Source organism: Stigmatopora nigra, chromosome 21 (assembly GCF_051989575.1).
Source record: "Stigmatopora nigra isolate UIUO_SnigA chromosome 21, RoL_Snig_1.1, whole genome shotgun sequence".
In the NCBI taxonomy this organism is placed as follows: Eukaryota; Metazoa; Chordata; class Actinopteri; order Syngnathiformes; family Syngnathidae; genus Stigmatopora; species Stigmatopora nigra.
Genome location: NC_135528.1, coordinates 900379 through 923851, shown reverse-complemented (window position 1 = coordinate 923851; position 23473 = coordinate 900379). Strand labels below are relative to the sequence as shown.

The window sequence follows — 23473 nt, the reverse complement described above, 5'->3', positions numbered from 1 at the left end:
AGTTGCATTTGTAGAGGAGTTCCTTCTCATTTTAACTGTACCGTCATTTCCTTCCTCCAACTTCCGACAGTATTTGCAGGATACACGGCATTCAAGGGATATGACCCAAACAATGCATCATCAACATTTCCTGTTGTCTGAGTTACATACCGTGTGTGTTCTGGTCTAGTTATCGTTTTACACATTCTTGCTATGTGCCCTACTTTGGAACACTTGTAGCATGTCTCTGTCTTTAACTGGCATACTTCGGCACGAGGAATACTATGCGTGACTTCGGCATGGATACGACCGGTGGTCCAGCCGGCACGATGAATACTGTGCGTGACTTTGGCATGGGTGCCACTGGCGGTCTAGCCGGCACGATGAATCTTGTGCTTGGGTTCGGCACGGGTGCGACTGGCGGTCCAGCCGGCACAATGAATCTTGTGCGTGGTTTCGGCACGGGTGCGACTGGCGGCCCTGCTGGCACAGGGAACGTTGTGCGTAGCTTTGGCACGGGTGCAACTGGCGGCCCAGCCTGTCCGCCTAGTTCCTGCCCACCAAGTTCCTGCCCACCAAGTTCCTGCCCACCAAGTTCCTGCCCGCCAAGTTCCTGCCTGCCAAGTTCCTGCCCGCCAACTTCCTGCCCGCCAAGTTTCTGCCCGCTAAGTTCCTGCCCGCCAACTTCCTGACCGCCAACTTCCTGCCCGACAAGTTCCTGCCCGCCAAGTTCCTGCCCGCCAAGTTCCTCCCCGACAAGTTCCTTCCCGACAAGTTCCTGCCCGCCAAGTTCCTGCCCACCCATAAGCGGCAGCGACGCTCCGGGCCCCCTGGACAAGAGGGTCGGCGGCGATGTTCCGGGCCCCCTGTATGAAGGGGTCAGCGACGGCTAACCTTAACCCCAAGGAGCCAGGGTAAGCCGCCTGATGACTTCTAAAATTCTGTTGTCTGTTAAGGGCAGGGAGCTTGGCCATCACTTACAGGGCGAGTGGGGACAGGCCACTCCCAATCCCCTCCCAATGCCGGCATGAATGCCCGCTAGACCGGCTACTCCGATGCCTTGTCTCGGGCCGGTGCGGACGCCCGCTGGACCATTCACGGGCTGGTGCGGACGCCCCACACTGTGTTAGAGCTAATATCCCAACCACCATCCCTGCCTGCGTTTCTGTTTCATGGACATTCGGCATTGCTAATATTTGGTAATATGTTCTTGGCCATTTTCACTTCAATGAGGGGCTTTTGGTAGCCATTCACCATCTTCTGGCAAGCTTATGGTTGAATCTTTGATCACTCCACTTTACACAATTGGTGTAGTTCCGTAAAATTTAAATAATACCACCACCGTAAACACACTTTATGAAACGGTTCCTACGTTGAGCGCTCCACGTTTGGAAAAACCCAATTCACTGATGGGATTTTTATTTTTTAAAGAAAATAAAACAGCACAAACTTGCTCTATTTTTCTTTACTAAAGAAAATAAAACAGCAAGAACTCGCTAGACAACACAAACACATTAACATTTGGGCGTGTGCACGTACTAAATGTGCTCGTCTCTAAACACACTATGCACGAAACGTTGAGCGCTCCACGTTTGGACAGACCCCAAAAAGAATCCACGTGACATCTGAGTTGTTGTATCACGTTGATTCTTGTTGGGGTCTTTCCAACCTTTAGAGACAAGCACATTCAGTACAAATGTTAATGTGTTTGCGTTGTCGAGCAAGTTTTTGCTGTTTTATTTTCTTTAACAAAGAAAAATTAAAAACTCCCGCCTGTGAATTTAACGTTGAGCTTACGATTGGCTGACCAACAGTTCATTCAGGGTGTCCCCCACCTGGTTCTCAAATTCAGCTCGGATAGGCTCCAGCAGTCCCGCAAGGTTTGTGAGAATAGTCTTTTTCTATCGTGTTCTATACAGACTCAGTGGTTATTAGTATTATTATAATTATTTATTGATAACCACTGTCGAATCTGCCCGTTAATACTATCATTCGTCTATGTCACTTCATTTTGAAAACAGCATATAATTCATCTCAACTGAACAATTCATGCCAGAAGGCTAGTTGCGACAGCATTAGCTTGGATACATGCAATGGCGTAGCAAATTTAAACACCCAGTTGGTGCAAAGTGGCAATTTTTAAGGTTGGTTGGAAGGCCACTCCCTGCCAAAACGAGTCTGGTCCCAAGTCCTTTGTTTATTCTAAACTTTAATAAAATAATTTGTTTAAAAGTCACAAAAAAATGGAAAGATGGCAATCCTCAATTAAAATGCTTGTATGCTTGTAACATAATCCTTACAACAAATATGATTACAAATTGTGCCATATTTCATGTCCAAACGTTCATTCATTCATCTTCTATGCGCCTATTTGAAAGGATTGCAGTGGTTGCTGGATCTTAACCCAGCTATCTTCGGGCAAAAGGTAGACTACAACCCCTAGACTGGTCCCAGTCAGTTGTAGGGCATACAGAGAGACAGAAGACCACCCGCAACCCCAACCAGCGGGAATTGAGTCCACTGCACCAAAGTGAGGTGAGTGAACCACTCCACCACAAGGTGACGTGTGCAAACATATTTTTTTATGTAGTAATTAAAATGCACACATGATTGATTACTTTTTTACCAATCACTGTATTTCACATTTTCTTACACTAGTGAGTCAAACTATCGCTAAATGCTCCCATAAGAAACACTTTGTAGTAAAAGCAATAGATTGATATGTTTGCTTCTTTTTCTACCTCAATATTGTAATATAATTCCAATTTAAAGAAGAAACAAGCGGCAGCCTACCTTGAAGCTGTTCAATTAGAGTCCAGGCCATGCGCGAACCTTGGGCATCAAATATTACATGCCCCTGTAAGAGACAGGCAGAATTTTATTGATTTCACACCCTTTCCTTCTATTAACTGCACTTGGCCCTTCAAACATCTAATAATGTCTGGTTCCTTATCCTTCACTCACTCCCATCCATCTTCATGTTTTAATTTTCTCTGGAATGTTTGTACTTACTGAAACTCCTTCGAAAGAGCTGGTGTTTAGGGCACGGTAGATTTCAGCTGTTATATCTCGGTTGTTGTAATTAAAATCTTCCAAACACCGACCCTTCGCCTTTAATGGGCCCACAGTTTTGTTGAGAGCCAGTGCGAGAGCCCACACAGCATCATAAGCTAGGGGGGCTTCCTGAAACCCCCCAGTTTCTTCTGAGTTTTTCCCACCCAACTTTGACATCAATTGGTCAAGAAATTCCTGAGAGGTCTGCAATAAAAGATGAGCACAGTAAAATAAATTACAATTTAGGTATTTACTGAATTCCTGATAGGTTCATTAATAATTACCCTTGTTTGTAATTATCAATAACTGCAGGCAGACATCTTATTCAATTATTGACATTTAATAAAATAGATTGGATCACAGATAAGAACCTTAAGGGAGGATGTCTTCAAAAGTATCCTCTCGAACAGTATATTGCGTACGGCTTTAAGGCATTTGGATAAAAACAATCACGCCTTCATTTGACCTAACAATTATATAACAATTACATAAAGAAGTCCGAAGTGTCACGAGTGTTATGGAAGTGGCAGAAACAATATCTTTGTTATTGGCCAGTGACCCTGGCTCCGTTGCAAAAGAGAACAACCGATCTCGAAGCCCCAGATTGGGTGAGTTGCTGTATAAACAATCCTTGGATAAGTCCATGTGAGAGTGGACTAGGCGGCAGTTTATGACCTCGAGCCGAACGAAAGGAAAAAATGATTTAATGATTTAACAAAGAAATGAATTACTACACATATATGTATAATAGTAATACAGAATAAACCCAACAATTCCTTTCAATGATCTAGAACAGGGGGGGGGGGGGGCTCAATACATTGATTGCGATCTACCAGTAGATCGCTAGGGTACTTCTGGTAGATTGCACAACAACAACATTTGATGCAGTATGTCAGTTCCCTTAGCAATGCTATTATGAATTTGGAAAATATGCAGTTAGTGCATGAATTGGGAGTGGATTTCACCCAGTTCCCTCCCACTCCCATATACATGTTGATAAACCTCGAATACATAACTGCTGCGCTTTGTCAGACCCTAGAAAAAAGGTAGATCGCATCAGGTTGACTCCTTGAAAAGTAGATGTAGGAGCAAAAAAGTTTGAACATCCCTGATCTAGAATAACCGAGCTTTGATGTCACACATATTAAACAATTCTTTATCAAGGTTGTCTTTTTCAGGAATACTGAACTCTATGAGGATAGATGTAAGAATGTATGTGTACACTTTCATTACAACATGGGTCTGGGGTCCTGAGTTCAAATTGGGTCCTCTCTTGAGAGTTGAAGCGTCCATTGTAACTAGGGTCCTTGAAGTTAATAAACAGCAAAAAAGGGGTGTGAGGTGAGAACAGAGTGGGGACTGCTGCTCACCGGTTTGTTTTCCTTGCAAGAAAAATCCAGAAGATTGTCTTTTTTCTTTGTTTATGCGTGCATTTGGAAATGACTATTGATGAACCTATCAGGCAGTGTTTTTCTCATTGTAGAGTCATGAACATTGACCTTAACTGAGACCAGTGAGGTCTGCAGTTTTTTTGATGTTATAATAGGTTCTTTTCTGACCTAATGGATGAGTCATCGTCACACTATTGGAGTAGTTTTAGCTGGCTGACCACTCCAGAGAAGGTTTGCCACTGTTTCCAGTTCTCTCAATGCTTAGACAATCCCGTTGACAGTGGTTTTCGGGAGCCCCAAAGCCTTGGAAATGGCTTTGCAACCTTTCCAGACTGAAAGATGTCCATCACTTTTTTCATGTCTTTTTGAATTTCTTTGGTTTGTGGCATGATGCTCTGATCTTGGAGCTTTTTGAGGGCAATTGCTTTTTCCACAGATGGCCAGACAAGTTTGGATTTTCTTCTGCCTTGGTAAATAAAATCATCATTTAGAAACCGCATTTTCTCTTTCCTTGCGTTTTCTCTGTATTATACGAAAATTGATTTGACGATCTGAAACCTGTGTGATAAATATGCAAAAATAAAACCTGACAACCGTTTGTTCATTTTATTTTGCTATCACAAAAAAAACTACTGAATGCATTTCTTAAAACAATTAATTATAGTAGCAAGATACCCCAAAAAAACCCAACCTCTTGATTTAAAGGATTTTCTACCTCTACTTACGGAATTTATTGGTTCCAGAACTTTTTTCGTAACTTGAGAATTTTGTAGAACAATACTTTATATGAAAATTATCTAATTCATTGCACGGTCCTCAGACAACTGGAAACTAAACCCTTTAAAACTAGTTAAAGTGTCCAAATTTTGGATGAAAGATGTGAGAAAAACAAAAATGAGAAAAATGATTGATTTATGTCTTAAAATTAATATGCTGGCCAAAAATCCCAGTGAAAATATGCCTTATGCCACTGAAAAAGCTCCCTTGCTTTGGACCTACTATTGTGTTTCTCTTAATTCTGCACTGACTAACGCAAAAAAAAAAAACACGAAAAAACTGCAACACTCCGCCCAGTGATCATGCAGATCTTTACACGAGGGGGATGTGGCTGTCTGTATGGTCATATCTCAAACTTTTTCTCGTATCTCAAGTCAAATATTTGCTCGGAATCTTACTGGTATCTCATATTTCTCATAATTCATAAGTTTTACTGTAATGTACTGCATAAGCATATTTTTTTTCCTTTATTGTCATAACTAGGACAGACATAGACAGTAGATGACTGCAAACAAAACCTCAACAGTGAACCTGTTTTTAATCTTGTTAAGCAATTTTATTACCTACCCATGTCTTACCAAATTGGAGGCTCCTCGTATGGTCTCTGGGTTAAGCATGACAATCTCAGTGGTCACATGACCTTCTACGGCTTCTGTCATTTGCTCCACTGTGCAGTTTATGGATGGGTCATTAATTTTAAACCAGTTGTCAGCGTACCAACCGATAAGGAACCACACATATTTTTTCCCATACAGCTTTTCCTTGTAGACCTGCGATGGGAGAATGTAACATTTTAGCAATTAAAGAAGATTATTAATAAAATAAAAAAAATAATAAGAAATACAATATTTTGTTTTCTATGTATAGTTATTTTTTTTTACTCCTGAGGAAAAGGGTCATTGTCCGGTTGAAACACCCAACTGCACCCAAGACCCAATCTTCGGGCTGATGACTTTGGGTTATCTTGGAGAATTTGAAGGTAATCATTTACTCTCTGTAAAGCACCAGTTCCATTGGCAGCAAACAGCCCAACAGCATAAAACTACCACCACTGTGCTTGACAGTAGGCATGGTGAATTTGGGGTTAAAGGCCTCACCTTTTCTCCTCCAAACATATTGCTGGGCATAGTGACAAAACAGCTTGATTTTTGTTTTGTCTGACCACAGAACTTTCCTCCAGAAGTTTTTATCTTTGTACATGTGATCAGCAGCAAACTTCAGTCGAGCCTTAAAGTGCTGCCTGTGGAGGAAGGGCTTCCTTCTTGCACGGCAGCCTCAGTCCATGGAGATGCAAAACACGCCTGACTGTGGACACTGACACCTGTGTTGCAGCAGGTTCTAATTCTTAGCAGATCTGCTTTTTGGTGATTTCCGGTTGAATCTTCACCCTCCTAACCAATTTTCTCTCAGCAGCAGGTGGTAGCTTGCATTTTCTTCCTGATTGTGGCAGTGACAAAACAGTGCCATTCACTTCATACTTACAAACAATTGTTTGCATTGTTGCTCTTGGGACCTGCAGCTGCTTTGAAATGGATCCAAGTGACTTTCCTGATTTGTTCAAGTCAAGGATTCTCTTTTTGAGATCGTTGCTGAGCTCCGTTGACTTTCCGATTGTAGCGTTTGTGGGCATTTGCATCCAATGAGCCCTATTTAAATGTCCTCAGACAAGTCACCAGCTGTAGTCACTCATATCCACTCACAAGAAGTTAAGAGGCCATGCTGTGAATCTCATTTCACTTACACAACTAAGTCACCAAAATTGCTAATTCAAGTTGCTGTATGTATATTTTTGACCCAGCAGATTTGATCACTTTTTCTGTTAACCCATAATAAATTCAAAAAAGAACCAAACTTCATGAATGTTTTTCGTGACAAAGAAGTTTCTGCTCCAATCACTCTAAAGAAAAATTAGAGTTGTTGAAATAACTGGAAACTGAAGAGAGCCATGACATTATGTTCTTCACAAGTGTATGTAAACCTTTGACCACAACTGTATTTCTAAAAATAGCCATATTGGGGTGGACCCTTCGAATCTTGCAGGATTTCCCACAGATGGTGGTGGACTTGCAGCGTATTCTCACAGGATCACCACAGAAAAAGTGTAGCAGCGTTCTATAGAATTGGAACAGAGGTTTTTCTTTTTACACCCGATGTCCTTCCCGACACAACACCCACAATTATGGGTGTAATTGAAATTTCAGATATTTGTACAATTAATTCTCAGCTTGCATCACTACTACACATTTTCACATCAGTCACATGTTGTGTATGTAAACTTTTGACCACAACTGTAACAGTGAGGCAGAGATGCCAACCACATCCAGTATGTCTTGTTCATCATTGAGACAGTTAGCATAGAACAACCTAAAAAATCCACAGTAATTGGTGCAGTACTGTATTGAGAGACTCAAAATTTGCATTTTTTTCAATCTAAATCTGACAATATCAATGACTATGCAGTGTAAAAATAAATGAAGAAAGAATATATTACCTCGCAAAAGACCTTTCTGGCTTCAGTTTCATAGAAGAGGCCAACAATGATTCGAGCATCCTGACGCTTGAAAGAGAAAAACAATCACCCACAGGGGCTACACATGAGAAGAAAACTAACAGGCCTCACGTTGTGGATAACACAACAGTAACCAGTAAAACTGTAGACCTTATATCACCAGTTATAATATTGCTGTTGCCATGGTTTCTATTCCAATAACTAATTTATCATGCACAATAAATCTAGCCCAACATTCATGCCAAGGTCATTTTTAGGGTGTGCGTGTGTGTGTCCGCGTGCATGTGTGCACGCATGTGTGTGTGTTTGTGTCTGTGTGCATGCGTGTACGTGTGTGCTGCGCATGTGTGTGAGTGTGTGTGTGTGTGTGTGTACGTGCGTGCGCATGCATAATTGTGTTTGTGTGTGCGCAAACACATTTTTGTGTTCAAAATTCAAAAGCAAATGTAGGGTGACAGGTGGAGGACAAAGGAGGCAGTAAATGAATGACAGTTTTCTTTCACTTTCAGTGAAAAGTTCAGTAAACAGAAAAAATATGCGTTTCTGCACATAGTATGTATACAGAACTTTCTTTTTTCATTGCGGATAAATTGACTGTGACACCGCACTAGTGCCAAATGTATTCCATAACGTCACAATGCATTGCAATTGAGTTACTAAAACTTAACATTTGGAAGATTTCATTGAAATAACACAAAATATATATTAAATCTAAATTAAAAACTGGGTGGCCCGACAGATTGTGGTTAGCGCGTTGACCTCACGGTTCTGGGTTCGAGGGTTGGTTCAAAGGATGGTCGGTCCTTTTTGTGTATTTTAGGGCATCCACCCCCTCCCCCTGATACCTGCATCTCTTGAAGCAGGTCTAAGGATTTCAATTTGGTTGCAGGTCAGACAGGTGGTGGGGCCAACGCTGAAATCAATCATCACCAGCATCCTTTAAGACCGCAGTGTACGCACCACCACGTCGCTCGATCAACTAAAAAGTAGTTTCATGCGTTTCTTGGATATATGTGATTCCTTTGGCTAATGATCTTCCTCTTGCTTCTCACGACCTGTTATTGCGCACCCCCTGTAGGGTACCTTCACCTTGCTTCCCCGTCACTTCTTGAATACATTATCCTGACCTCTGCATCTCCAGAACGGAACTATCATATTTATTCGATTATAACGCAATACATTCCAAACCGCCTTCTTCAAATCGCCCAGCTCGTGCAAAGACACCGACAAGTTGACAAGAAGTGGAGAAAGGCAACTGAGTCAGAGAGAGAGGACCGAAAGTTCTGTGGGAGGAGGTAAGGCAAAAACTATCCAGGCTTTGCAGAGCTGAACGCATCTGCAAGCGTAGAAAATGGAAGCAGAAAGAGCGAGCGAGCTTCTACAAGGACCCTTTCAAGCCCGCCAGACAACTGCTGGAGGAGAAGAAGTCCGAAAAGCATGAGACCACCAGGGAGCTAATGGAACAGCAGATCAGAAGGCAGCACAGTGATGAACTAAGAGACGTCCCACTGGTAACACCAGTGTACATACCCCGGCCCTCACCACCAACGGTGGTGTTTAACATCATGTAGATCCAACTTGGAGGTGAACGTCTCCATAACCAGAGAACTCATCCTGGACAACAAGGCTGCTACGTCGCCCCTGTATATTAATGGCGAATATGTGGAGCAAGTGAAGACTTTTAAAATACTAGGAGTCCACATCTCTGCTGATCTCAGTTGTGCAGCAAACACCAGAGCACTCGTCAAGAAGGCGCATTGGAGGCTACATTTCCTGAAAGTACTCAGGAAGGAGCCAATGAACACCAACCTGCAGATGGTGATCAACACAGCCCAAAAGATCATCAACTTCTGGTGCCTTAGAAGAGTAGAGAGCATTTTAAAAGACAATGCGCATCCCGGCTTCCACCACTTTAACCTGCTGCCCCCTTGAAGGCGCTACAGAGCCATAACAGCCAAGACAAACAACTCACGGACAGTTTCTTCCCAAGAGCTTTCACCATGCTCAACTCGAGTTCTACACCTATGACATAATCAAGACTTATTACTACTACTTATACTACTTATTTAATATGTTGACCAGTTATTTGTCTATTACTATTTATTGAATATTTATTCATCATTATTATATATTTATTATCTATGTATTTGTTTGTTTCTTGTCCATAAACTCAGCGAGTTGTGCGCTCTCAACAACTTGGCACTGAATGTCCCCAAAACCATGGAACTCGTCCTGGACTTCAGACGGAGCAAGGCCGCAACGCTCTGTTCATCCCACTTGGACAACATATTTATTCATTTCTTATTTAATGATTATTTATTTGTCTGTTTTTTGTTTTTATTTGTGTACTTTGAATCACATTATACCACGGTAACGACAATAAAAGTGTTCAATATAAGCTATAATGCAAGACAATGCTTAACAAAATTAATTTTGATGTCTGAATTAAATTCAAGAATAAAATAAACCGTATCTTGCATAAAATGTGAAAAAACTAATTTAATTACCGCCATCTTAGCAAGGGATGAAAAACTAGACCACTACGGACAAATTGGTCTTAGTGCTCAAGTGACTTCCTTTTTGAATTTGTCTACGTGCAGGCAACACCCTTTAGGAATGTCCATTCATGCAGATGATCCTTTTGATTAGTAGAGTATCTCAGTGTGCGATAATTTTACTTAAGATTTTCCCTTCAAGGTAAGACATGTGGCGGCTCAACTGGCCACCGATTCCGGGTGTCCGCTGCCTCTGGCCCGAAGTCAGCTGGGATAGACTCCAGCACCCCCCACAATCCTAATGAGGATAAAACAGTTCAGAAAATGAATGAATAAGTAACACATTTGTACTCCCTATTAAAACCATGAATATGGAGGTGAAAATTGGGTATGGATATATACCAGAAAAATTGTAAAATTCAACGACCTCAACTGCTTTATCCACACTAGAGTTGCGGGGGTGCTGGAGACTATTGCAACTTACTTTGGGTCAGAGGCGGGGGATTCCCTGAACCGGTGCGAAGCACGGGGCGCAAAAAAAACATTCACTCGCACACTTATACCAAAGGGCAATTTCGAGTGTCCAATCAGCCTAGCATGAATGTTTTTCAAATGTGGGATGAAACCAGAGTATCCAAAGATAACCCACCAATGCCCAGGGAGAACATGCAAACTCCACACAGGTGGACCGACCTGGATTTGAACCCAGGACCCCAAAGCTGTGAGGCCGACGTGTACGTCGCCGGGCCGCTGATGTGGCGATTTTTTAACACTGAATGAACTCTATGAGTTTTATGTTAAAATAATTATGAGTTTGAGGCACCTTGAGGTTTTTGACAGCAACGGCAGGGTCAGTTAGGAAACTTTGACGAACGCTTATTTCAATCCCAGCCTCTTTAACCCTCTCTTCCAGGTCATCCAGGGTCTGTCAAAAACACAGAGCAACGATATAGTAACACAGAAAACACTGAAATAGGTACATTGAGAGAAGATACTTAGTAAATAAAAGTTCACTAAAAGTGCTAAGACAATAAATTCACACCTCATCATACAGTAGGGTCATATTGAAGGAGTTTCAATTCCCACCTCCAACAAAGTTTCTCTCATGTCCGGAGCATTGATTCCGAGTGGACCACTTCCGCGTCGCTAAAGCAGAGGCGCAAGGTGGTGCCTGTCAAGAGCCATGCAGCCACGCTACCTTTCTCCTCGATACCACTCATTCTCTTGTTTCCGGTTTAGTTTTGTTTTCCGTTTCACAAGTCCTTGTTGTTTTGTAAGATCCCTTCTTAGTTATTAAAGTGGTTGCTTTGGACTCCACCAGGGCTGCCCTATGTCACTGATTCTGTTCATAACTTTTATGGACAGAAGATCTAGGCACAGCCGTGGCATTGAGGGGGTCCAGTTTAGTGGCCAATAGTTTCACCTGCTGTGTCTCTCGTGCTTACCCTACCTTGTGTGAGCCTGGTGTTCCTAATTGTCTTGTCTGTTGGTGTATTTAGACCCCATGTCTCACTTAACCCTTGTCCGTGTATTTATTATATATTACGAATTTTCTCTTGTAATTTACAATTAGAAATTTGTAAAATTATAATGTATGACTTATAAATTGTATTATTATGACTCCAATCTCGTAATATAACTAATCTCTTGGAATGTTACAATTTAAGAATGTTTCGAAAATAATTTCACACGGCAAACGAAACCATCTTCCACAGTGGTTTGGAACACTGAAATAAGCATTGTGATAAAATTGTAATAAAAGATTGTGATTTTATTTCTAAAAATTTGCGACCCGATCCACCCTTCGCCTGAATCAAACGGTATTATTTGAATACAATGTCAACCAAAGTCTTCGCAAAAAGCGGTATTAAAATATTCTTGAATTTATAATTTTGAAATATTTTGCACAATATATTGCAAATACCCAAAAATTCATTTTTTACCCCATATTGTTCAGCCCAAAATAATGTTGCATCACAGTTCTTGTGTGTTATGGTGCCGGAATATTCTTGATTGTAACCATTGTAAGGAATAATTTAATACGAATATCTACAGGATTTTAAGTTATAGTCTCATTTTCTGAACCGGTTTATCCTCACTAGTGTTGCGGGGGTACTGGAGCCTATTGCCTGGTTGCATTGCTTCCATATGTGTGTTTTCATATTGAAGCATTCAACGGATCACATTTCAGCCATTATTTGTTGCCAGGGTCAAAAATCTGCCTCAAGGCCTTCACATTCATTTCTGTCCAAGTTCTGATATCTGAAAAGCTACGGTGTTTGTATTTAATCTCTAAATGCTGCTAGGAAGTGGATTTTACCCCATTTGAGTGCATTTTTTGCCGTTTCACCATTGACATCCATCGCTGTCTTTTCCCGGGGAAATCACCCCCCTGGCTTGTAATGTCTGAAAAGCTCCAGTATTTCTATTAAATCAATAAATGCTGCTAGGAAGTGGATTTTACTCCATTTTAGTGCCTTTTTTTGCCGTTTCGCATATGGACGTATCAATGTTTATTGCTGTCTTTTTCCCGAGGAAATGATACTCTGGGCCCAGTTCTGATGTCTAAAAAGCTCCAGTATTTGTATTTAATCAATAAATGCTGTTTTTGGCTGGATTTTACCCCATTTTCGGGCAAGGTTTGCCAGTACGCCATTGACGTTCATCGCAGTCTTTTCCCGGGAAAATCACCCCCTAGGCCCGGTTGTAATGTCTGAAAAGCTCCAATATTTGTATTTAATCATTAAATGCTGCTAGGAAGTGGATTTTACCCTTCGAATGCGCTATGAGAAAATGCACAGACCGCCACTGGGTTATAGGCTGGCCAAGTGGCACACAGCCCAAGGGAGGAGTTCAGTGAGGCCATGGAGAATGACTTCTGGACAGCTTTAAAGAAATTATGATCCACCATCTGACACTTGAGGCGGGGAAAGCGGTGCACCATCAACACCGTGTTTGATTCTTTCCACTTGAATACAATTACTACATAATTATACAAATGAACAGCTAACAGATTGTAATATAAAAACTATTTTTTTTCACCCAAAAATGCAAATTTTGCGGTGCAGAACTACAAAGCTTCATTTAAATATATGACTCACTGATGTAAAAACTTCTGTTGTTTGCTGAATAGTGGCAATCTTGGTCCATTTCCACTTCTGGAAGAGCTGGACTCGAGTGGGGTTGTGCAATGTTGCAGATGGATGAGTTCGAAAGAAAGTAGGAAAGCGTTGGCGATTAGACAGAGCTGGAGAACTGGACCCGTAGGATAACTGAAAAGGAATGAAGGTGTATTGAATAAATAACTGTTATTCTTGTCTTTACACAGATCCACGGTTATGAAAAGTGCAAGAGAATGAACCAGTTACCAGTAACCAAGTGCTTAATTGTTCTCATCTTTTCTCATTTTCAAAACCGCTTTTTCCTCATTATGGTTGCGGGGGGTGATGGAGCCAATCCCAGCTGTCTCCAGACCAGAGGCGAGAGACACCATGAATCGGACAACCTAGCACACTCACACCCATACCCAGAGGCAATTTGGACTGTCCAATAAGCCTACCATGCATGTTTTTGAAATGTGGGAGGAAACCAGAGTACCTGAGGGAAACCCACGCAAGCCTGGGGAGGACATGAAAACTCCAAACATGTGGATGTGAGCCCCAGAGCTGTGAGGCTGACACGCTAGCCAATAAGCCACCAGGCCTCCTTAGTTGAATATATTTTCATATTTTATGCAGGCTTGATACCTCTTCTTTTATTGTTTTTCAAGTCACACTCATAGCTAGGGCCAATATAGAGTGTCCAATCAGCCTACCACGTTTTTGAAATGTTGGGGGAAACCGGAGTACTCCACACAGTTGGACCAGTCAGGATTTGAACTCAGGACCCTAGACGTTTAAGGCCAACGCGCTAACCACCCAGAAGGAATTAAATGCACTTTATTTACATGACTTGCTAGAACATGCAGGACTTCCAGATTTGTTTTTCTTTTTGTTTTCTCTACCTATTTATCCATCACATCTAATCCACTCAAATTCCCCCAATGTAAAGAAGTCTAGGTCATCTGTCATCAAATTTTAATACTGATTTAGCCGTATTTTAAAACACTCAAATATAAATATAGCCAAAGTAATATTTTTACACAATATTTTTTGTGATACCATACACAGACAAATAAATTTATATCCAGTTAGGACTGTGTTATAACTTTTACATGGTTGTATGGACCAACAAATGAGATATAAATTGGTCTGCCTAGTAATTTAATATAAAAACATTTTGCCATTAGGTTACCTTCTTGGCAGGCAGTTTACTCTATATGTGTTCACACATTGATTTCACGCTTTATAGGTTTGCAAAGAATTCTTTGGCTTCCTCCCACTGTTTGACGGCAAGCATAATACTTCGTTGCCATTGTTAAACGGAACAAAAGGCATGAATGGTGTAAATTGTAGATTAGAAATGTGGATAAAAGGTACAGTTATCCAACCATCTAATCCAACCACAACAAAGCACTGTATTGTGACTAAACCTACCCATTTTCAACATTGCTTATCCTGTCTTCAGTCTACCATCACACCTCCCGTATGTGAACTATACTAAAATAAAGGGAACATAGTAAGCATAATCGACCGGAGGCGGTCGATCAGGTTTTTTATTTTATTTTGGTGACTATTTTCATTGTATGCTTTTTTGTGTTAAAATTGCATAGAATTACGTAGACAAATATTTTTGTAACTATTTTTTGGAAATCTGCAATACTAAAAATATATTTTTGTATTCCCGTGATTGAGTATGATTTCAAATTCCTAAAAAGAACCATAAACCACTAAAAATGGACCAATTGAAAGAACCATTCATGAATTTTATGACGGGTTGCAGACACTTGTAGAATCCTAGCAATGTAAGAGTTCTGTTGATCGCCGATGCGATACCGTAGTGACGCAGCAGGGGGTGCGGACAATCTTGCGAGTCAAGTCAATGATGACGACAATGCCTATGTCTGATTTTCATTTTCATTTTCATTTTTTCATTTCATCTAGTGACCTCATCTAGTGACCAGCCAATCATGAATTTTACGACGTGCAGACGGGGCGCAGACACTTACAGAATCCTGCCTATCAACGACCTCCAGTCGAATAAATTATTTTTGTCAGGTCCATTACAGATGATATGATATAGACTTAATGTCTCTCATCATGAAGGTGAATGTATGAATCTTACCACTATAAGGTTCCACATGCGAGCAGCCTCTGCAACAAGTGTGGAAACAGAGCTGCAGCCAGGCATCAGTACAATCTTGATGGGTTCAGTATACAGAAGGTCATAAAGCAGTTTGGTGGCCTCTCCAGGATCACACTGTTAACACAGAAATAGCATTGGCTTTCAGTAAATACAGTTTTGTTTCCCAAACTCAATTTATCAAGCACATATACACATCATACATGAGAAAAATCATGGCGCTCCTATGAACAAAAATGACAAAAAGCACAAAAATATATGTATATATTTAATGTACAATAACCCCTGATGAGCCATCACCTTATCGTGGTGATGTTTCCCAGTGATCATTGGAGCTATGTTGTCTGGGGCGTTGTGTCCCTGGTAGAGTCAAACTGGTCTAAGGTGAGGGACCAGAAAAGGAATGGCTCAGAAGACCTCTTATAATGAGAAAGACCAATAAATTGAAGGCCTGGAAGAGGGGCACATTGGTGAGCACCTGGTGGCTGGGATCCTTGGTGGTCCGATCACCGGGTGCAGAAACTGGCTTTTGGAATGTAGAATGTCATCTGTCTGGTTCTGAGAGAGCCTGAGCTAGTAGGGTAGGTCAAGAAATTCCGGCCTGTTCAGCAGTTCAGACTACCCACCCTTTTTGGAGTCCTTGGAAGGGGAGAGTGGGTTCAATGTTAGTGCCCCCCAGGAAGTTAATGGGGGCCTAAGCAAATCCATGAAGGACAAGTTTGTATGATGTGTCAATTTGGTCATAAGAATTGACAGTCAACTCTGAGAACGCCGAAGACAGCGGCGAAAGAGCCTGCACATGGTCTCACAAGAGAGCTCTGGCGACCAGTTTCGACGTCTACAATTGTTTCCGCTCAAGCATCAAGCTTTTCTGCAGTAAGAAGGGCCATCTTGTACGGGCGTGCCCAATTTGAACGTCCAGTAAATGCAAGGGCTCACCACAAGAGAGGGAGGTGTTGGTGAGCCTCGCCACTGGAAAATCCTACCATCCTTTTAGGCTGCCGGCCTCTCTTCTGTGAGGGACAGACACACGAGGCCACCACAATGGTCACCTGCGGAGCGGACCAAAGCTTTATCAATCGTTCCTTTGTCTCACAACTGGGCATCAGGTCTTGATCATTGGGCAGTTAATATAGAGCAGACATGGCTGCGATAATCGAATTAGGGTCACCTCATTAGAATTATTTTTTTCTTTCAGTCCTGACTACTAGTACCAAGAGTAGTTGTCTCCATGCCGCCCCCTCAAAGCACTCATGTCAACAAAGTCCCCGTACCATTGGGCAGAGGCAGTAGAAGCCTCTTTCGGTGGTCTTAAGGCCTGCTGTACCTCAGCTCCTGTGCTCACACACCTGAACCTTAACCTACAGTTGTGGAGGTGGATATCCTATCTCAACGCAGACCGGGGTGCACCCTTGCACCTTGTTTTCCCGTGGGCTGACTCTGGCTCAACGTAATTATAGCATAGCGAACCGCAAATTGCTTGCTGTGAAACTAACTCTTGAAGAGAGCCGGCGTCACCTGGAGGGTTTATTCACACTATTTGTTGTTTGGACCAACCTGTTACGATCTCGCCGCGTAGTGCGACGCGATCGGAGGGGAAGTTGAACCCAGATGCAGAGTCGCCGAAGAAATGGAAAGGTGAGGCAGATCTGTAGCTCTTGTAGGTTGATTTAATAAACGGGGTAACATAACTTAAATAACTTGGCTTGACCACTCATTACAAACGAAAAGAACATGCGGCGTGGCGTCAATGGAAACAGCAATGACTACGAGGATTAACAGGAAACGAAACCAGAACTACCAGAACGATCCGACGGCGTTCACAGAAAATCATAATGCTTAAATACCAAAAATAATGTAATCACGTAATTAGTGACAGCTGATAGTTATCGTGACGTCATGCCAGGAAAGGCAATCCAGCCACTCCTGACAGTACATCCCCTCTAAGGGACGGATTCTAGACGTCCCATGGTCAATTACAACATGAGAAACGGGAACAAGCAGGGAGGGTGGGTGGGAGATCTAGAATTGTCTGGTGGTCTTCCACACCAACCCAAGAACAGACGGAGAGGTCGCTCCGGCGGGCGTCCGCGCCAGCCAGAAACAAGACGGGGCAGAGGCAAGTCTGGCGGGCGTCCGTGTCGGCCAGAAACAAGACGAGGCTGTGGTCGATCCGGTGGGCGTCTGCGCCGGCCAGAAACGAGACGAGTCAGTGGCAGGTCTGGCGGGCGTCCGCGCCGGCCAGAAACGAGACGAGGCTGAGGTCGATCCGGCGGGCGTCCGCGCCGGCCAGAAACGAGACGAGGCTGTGGTCGGTCCGGCGGGCGTCCGCGCCGGCCAGAAACGAGACGAGGCTGTGGTCGGTCCGGCGGGCGTCCGCGCCGGCCAGAAACGAGACGAGGCAGTGGTCGATCCGGCGGGCGTCCGCGCCGGCCAGAAACGAGACGAGTCAGTGGCAGGTCTGGCGGGCGTCCGCGCCGGCCAGAAACGAGACGAGGCTGAGGTCGATCCGGCGGGCGTCCGCGCCGGCCAGAAACGAGACGAGGCTGTGGTCGATCCGGCAGGCATCCCAGCTGGTCCCTTAAGTCTTTGCCAAACTGCCTGCCTTCAGGAAATATTAGAAGTTTAGTACGGTCGGGCACCTTACCCTGTTTGCTCGGGGGGTGGACAACCCTCTTCTCCCAGGAACCCGGATCATTGCTTCTCTGGACGTCGCCGGCTTCTTCATCCAGGGACTCCGGCGAATTACCACTCTTGACGTCGCCAGTCCCTTCTTCCAAGGACTCCGGCGAATTACCACTCTTGACGTCGCCAGCCCCTTCTTCCAGGGACTCCGGCGAATTACCACTCTTGACGTCGCCAGTCCCTTCCTCCAGGGACTCCGGCGAATTACCACTCTTGACGTCGCCAGCCCCTTCTTCCAGGGACTCCGGCAAATTGCCACTCCTGACGTCGCCAGCCCCTTCTTCCAGGGACTCCGGCGAATTACCACTCTTGACGTCGCCAGTCCCTTCCTCCAGGGACTCCGGCGAATTACCATTCTTGACGTCACCAGCCCCTTCTTCCAGGGACTCCGGCGAATTACCACTTTTGACGTTGCCAGCCCCTTCATCCAGGGACTCCGGCGAATTACCACTCTTGACGTCGCCAGTCCCTTCCTCCAGGGACTCCGGCGAATTACCATTCTTGACGTCGCCAGCCCCTTCTTCCAGGGACTCCGGCGAATTACCACTTTTGACGTCGCCAGCCCCTTCATCCAGGGACTCCGGCGAATTACCACTCTTGACGTCGCCAGCCCCTTCTTCCAGGGACTCCGGCGAATTACCACTCTTGACGTCGCCAGCCCCCTCATCCAGGGACTCCGGCGAATTACCACTCTTGACGTCGCCAGTCCCTTCTTCCAGGGACTCCGGCGAATTACCACTCTTGACGTCGCCGGCCCCATCCTCCAGGGGCAACGGCAAATTGGCACTCCCGACGTCGCCAGCCCCTTCATCCAGGGACTCCGGCGAATTGCCACTCTCGACGTCACCGGCTTCTTCCTCCAGGGGCACCCGCGAATTACCACTCTTGACGTCACCGGCCCCATCCTCTAGGGGCAACGGCAAATTGGCACTCTCGACGTCGCCCGCCCCTTCTTCCCGGGACTCTGGCGCATTGCCACTCTCGACGTCACCGGCTTCCTCCTCAAGGGGCACCAGCGAATTACCACTCTTGACGTCACCGGCCCCATCCTCCAGGGGCAACAGCAAATTGGCACTCTCGACGTCGCCAGCCCCTTCATCCAGAGACTCCGGCGAATTGCCACTCCCGACGTCACCGGCTTCTTCCTCCAGGGGCACCGGCGAATTGGCACTCTCGACGTCGCCAGCCCCTTCTTCCCGGGACTCCGGCGAATTGCCTCTCTCGATGTCGCCAGTCCCATCTTCCAGGGACTCCGGCGCAATACCACTCTCGACGTCGCCGGCCCCGTCTTCCTCGAGCGCCGGAGCATCGTCGCCACTTCTGGGCGGGCAGGCGCTGGACGGGCAGGCGCTTGGGAGAGCGGTGCTTGGGAGAGCGGTGCTTGGGAGAGCGGTGCTTGGGAGAGCGGTGCTTGGGAGAGCGGTGCTTGGGAGAGCGGTGCTTGGGAGAGCGGTGCTTGGGAGAGCGGTGCTTGGGAGAGCGGTGCTTGGGAGAGCGGTGCTTGGGAGAGCGGTGCTTGGGAGAGCGGTGCTTGGGAGAGCGGTGCTTGGGAGAGCGGTGCTTGGGAGAGCGGTGCTTGGGAGAGCGGTGCTTGGGAGAGCGGTGCTTGGGAGAGCGGTGCTTGGGAGAGCGGTGCTTGGGAGAGCGGTGCTAGAATGGCCGCCCGTCACCAGAAACCTGATCCGTGGCTTCGGTACGGGTGCGACCGGCGACCCCAAAGGCAACGGAAGTAATTTGCGTGGCCTTGGCACAGGAGCTTGGGGCACTTGAAACGGCGCGCTGGGCCGAGTAACTTCGGCCACTTGGAACGGGGTGGTCGGCCGAGTGACTTCGGCCACTTGGACAGGCGTGGTCGGCCGAGTGACTTCGGCCACTTGGACAGGCGTGGTCGGCCGAGTGACTTCGGCCACTTGGACAGGCGTGGTCGGCCGAGTGACTTCGGGCACTTGGAACGGGGAGGGCTGCATAGTCCTTAGGAGCTGCTGGTACAGCGTGGTCGGCCGAGTAACTTCGGGCACTTGGAAAAGCGTGGTCGGCTGAGTGACTTCGGGCACTTGGAAAGGCGTGGTCGGCCGAGTGACTTCGGGCACTTGGAAAGGCGTGGTCGGCCGAGTGACTTGGGCCACTTGGACAGGCGTGGTCGGCCGAGTGACTTCGGCCACTTGGACAGGCGTGGTCGGCCGAGTGACTTCGGCCACTTGGACAGGCGTGGTCGGCCGAGTGACTTCGGGCACTTGGAAAAGCGTGGTGGTGGTCGGAAAAGGAGCTTGGGGGGACGTGGTCGGAAAAGGAGCTTGGAGGGACGTGGTCGGAAAAGGAGCTTGGACGGACGTGGTCGGGCGCGTAACTTGGACAGTGGTTAGTGTGTCCAGGTATTGCTTTCGCTTCGCTCTACGGCGTGGCGGTCGGCGCCTCCTCTGGGAGGATTGCACAGCACCCCCGCCATCACGTCGTGCCCCATAATTGGTGGTTAGCCCACTCTGTAATTGCTGGTCGGGGTATTTGTAATAGGAATTATCGGGGAAACAATCGGGATAATCCTCCTCCAGTGGAAGGTCTCGGGGTCCGAATTGGTCAAAGAATTCATCATCGGATTCCGAAACGCCAGCCAAAAAATAAATTTCCTCAACGATGTCCTCACCAGAATCTTCAGGCTCCCTCCATGGTGAATCAATACCTCTGGGCATAGGCATAAGATAACTTGGGCGGTCTCTGGTGGTTGTACGCACCTGGGCATCATGATGAAACGGTAAAGGCTTCCCAGGGCGACGTGCATAGCAGTGGTGGGGCGTATGAGTACGCTGCGGCTCTAACTCTCCTACCAGCTGTGGCTCATCTCTAGCAATGATGTGCCTGAGAGCCCCGCACCACGGTGTGTTCATTACAAAATTCCTAAACGATTCTGAGGGGTTACTTATACATTCCAAGCAGTCCGGTGTCTTCGAGGTGGATGGTTTGCGTCGCCGAGTGCGTCGGCGCGAGCGTGGGTGGCGCTCCGCTGGGCCCATGATGGTCGGATCGTGCTGTTACGATCTCGCCGCGTAGTGCGACGCGATCGGAGGGGAAGTTGAACCCAGATGCAGAGTCGCCGAAGAAATGGAAAGGTGAGGCAGATCTGTAGCTCTTGTAGGTTGATTTAATAAACGGGGTAACATAACTTAAATAACTTGGCTTGACCACTCATTACAAACGAAAAGAACATGCGGCGTGGCGTCAATGGAAACAGCAATGACTACGAGGATTAACAGGAAACGAAACCAGAACTACCAGAACGATCCGACGGCGTTCACAGAAAATCATAATGCTTAAATACCAAAAATAATCTAATCACGTAATTAGTGACAGCTGATAGTTATCGTGACGTCATGCCAGGAAAGGCAATCCAGCCACTCCTGACACAACCACAAGAATTTAGAATATATCAAATCAGCCCGGAGGCTGAACCCCCACCAGGACAGGTGGGCTGTGTTTCTGTAGGTTTGATTTTACATTGTCCTATGTCCCAGGATACAGGAACCGGAAACCCGATGCACTATCAGGCATTTTCTAACACTCGGATTCTGTGGAGGACCCCACATCCATCTTACCACCCTCCTGTTTAGTGGCGACTGACCTTGAGGCCAAGGTCCTGGGGGCCCAACCTGTCCCCTTTTGAGTGTTTCCTCAGATATCAACATTCCTTGTTCCCGTCTCTGGAGATAGATATTGTTGTGCTGTCCGTCCAGGCACACCTTGCCAAATGTGCAAGCATCTGGGACCAAGCCCTGGCTACACTACAAGGCTACTTCATGCACAACTGTCAAATGAATCTTGACTTGAGTTTATTTTTTTAACTCTTTTGTTACCTGGCATTGGTAATTCTGAACTATTGACATTGGATGGCCTGAACTGCTCACAACTCAGTCACATGACACGTACAAACCTACAACTATTTGCACTCACATTCACACCAATCATGAGGTGAGAAGTCAGGTGAATGTAATGCCACACACCTATAAGATCATTGACTCTCAAAAACATATTGTGGGAGCAATATATATGCTTCACATGGATCTTTCATGACCACTGTGTAAGGTAAACCACAGTGATTGCCAATAAAGTAAGGTATTGGCAAGCACTTCAGGGGAGACTCTTTTTTGTGGATGCTGGGGAAAAACATTTATTCACCAGCCAAGTTTCATTATCTCAAGGCACAAATTACAAATGTTAAGCCATTTACAACTTTTAGGGAATGAAAAATAAATATGTAATTAAGTAATAGCAGTACTTAGGGTATGTATACTGTCCCCTAATCAGGCAGGAGAGCACAACAGAGGTTGTCATCTTGGCTAGATGGGAATGGAAAGGTTTTCAATTGTCATTTATTTTAATTTCAGTTGTCATGTCAATCCATCGATCATTCAAAACTAAGTTGATTCATATTCCATACTGTGTATCCTCGTAATGGTTACATGAGTTGCTGGAGCCTATCCCAGCTAACTTTGGGCGAAAGGCAGACTAAACCCTTGACTGCTCGCCAGTCAGCCGAAAGGCACAGAGAGAGACGACCATTCAACACAAGCAGGAATTTAGCCTGCGCCTGCTTGCACTATTGTCAGGAGATTTAACCACTCCACCATCAAGTGGCTCCAAAAGTATATGCTAATTATTTTATTTAATGAGAGGTTTTAAATAATTTTTCAATTTTTTTTTTTTTTTTTTTTTTAAATAAATAGGTTTTAAATAAAAATAATATAATATATTAAATGTCATAAATTAATCATTCAGTTTCAAGCAATAAATGTATGAATTATTTGACGTATACTTAGAGCGTTGGTAGCAAAGTTCACTGAATGTTGGCTTGCAAAACTCACCAGCCAGCATAATTACAATACCCCACAAAAATGAATACACCCCTCTAATTTCAGCAGTTTTTCTGTTTTCATAGAACAACACTTAAGACATTACACTTTGATACAATGTAAAGTAATTCTCAGTTACATAACAACAGAAATTTATTGTTCTGTCAAAATAGCTCAAAACATGGCAATACATTTGTAAAACGCTGCTAACAAAAGTACAGCTCAAGTGAAAATCTAACAATTAGTCAACAATTGGGAACATTTCCCTTCCCTGTTAAATGAGAGTAGTTAGTGTAACAAGGTTTGAAGTGTCATTAGGGAACGGATGTATTAAATCCTGTATTGTCACTCTCACTCTCTGTATTGTCAAACATGCGGCCCGCGGGCCAGATCCGGCCCGTCTTATTGTGAGTTCTATGTAACTTTGCAATGAGTTTACTGGTCCGGCCCGCTTGATCTCAAATTAATCTGTATTCGGCCCGCAGACCAAAGGGAGTTTGA

General features: G+C 44.9%; 1 protein-coding gene across 2 annotated transcripts in view; it reads right to left on the bottom strand.

Annotated features, from left to right (window-relative positions):
• The window catches only part of gabbr1b (gamma-aminobutyric acid (GABA) B receptor, 1b), an 83599-nt gene that overhangs the window by 45296 nt on the left and 14830 nt on the right, over window positions 1–23473 (bottom strand). For both annotated transcript variants that reach the window (XM_077744075.1, XM_077744074.1), the window contains exons 2-8: window positions 15429–15563; window positions 13307–13477; window positions 11029–11130; window positions 7693–7758; window positions 5780–5971; window positions 2992–3237; window positions 2773–2836 (exon numbers count right to left, since the gene is read on the bottom strand). In XM_077744075.1, the coding sequence (XP_077600201.1) occupies window positions 2773–2836; window positions 2992–3237; window positions 5780–5971; window positions 7693–7758; window positions 11029–11130; window positions 13307–13477; window positions 15429–15563 (976 nt within the window). The remainder of the gene's footprint in view (window positions 1–2772; window positions 2837–2991; window positions 3238–5779; window positions 5972–7692; window positions 7759–11028; window positions 11131–13306; window positions 13478–15428; window positions 15564–23473) is intronic.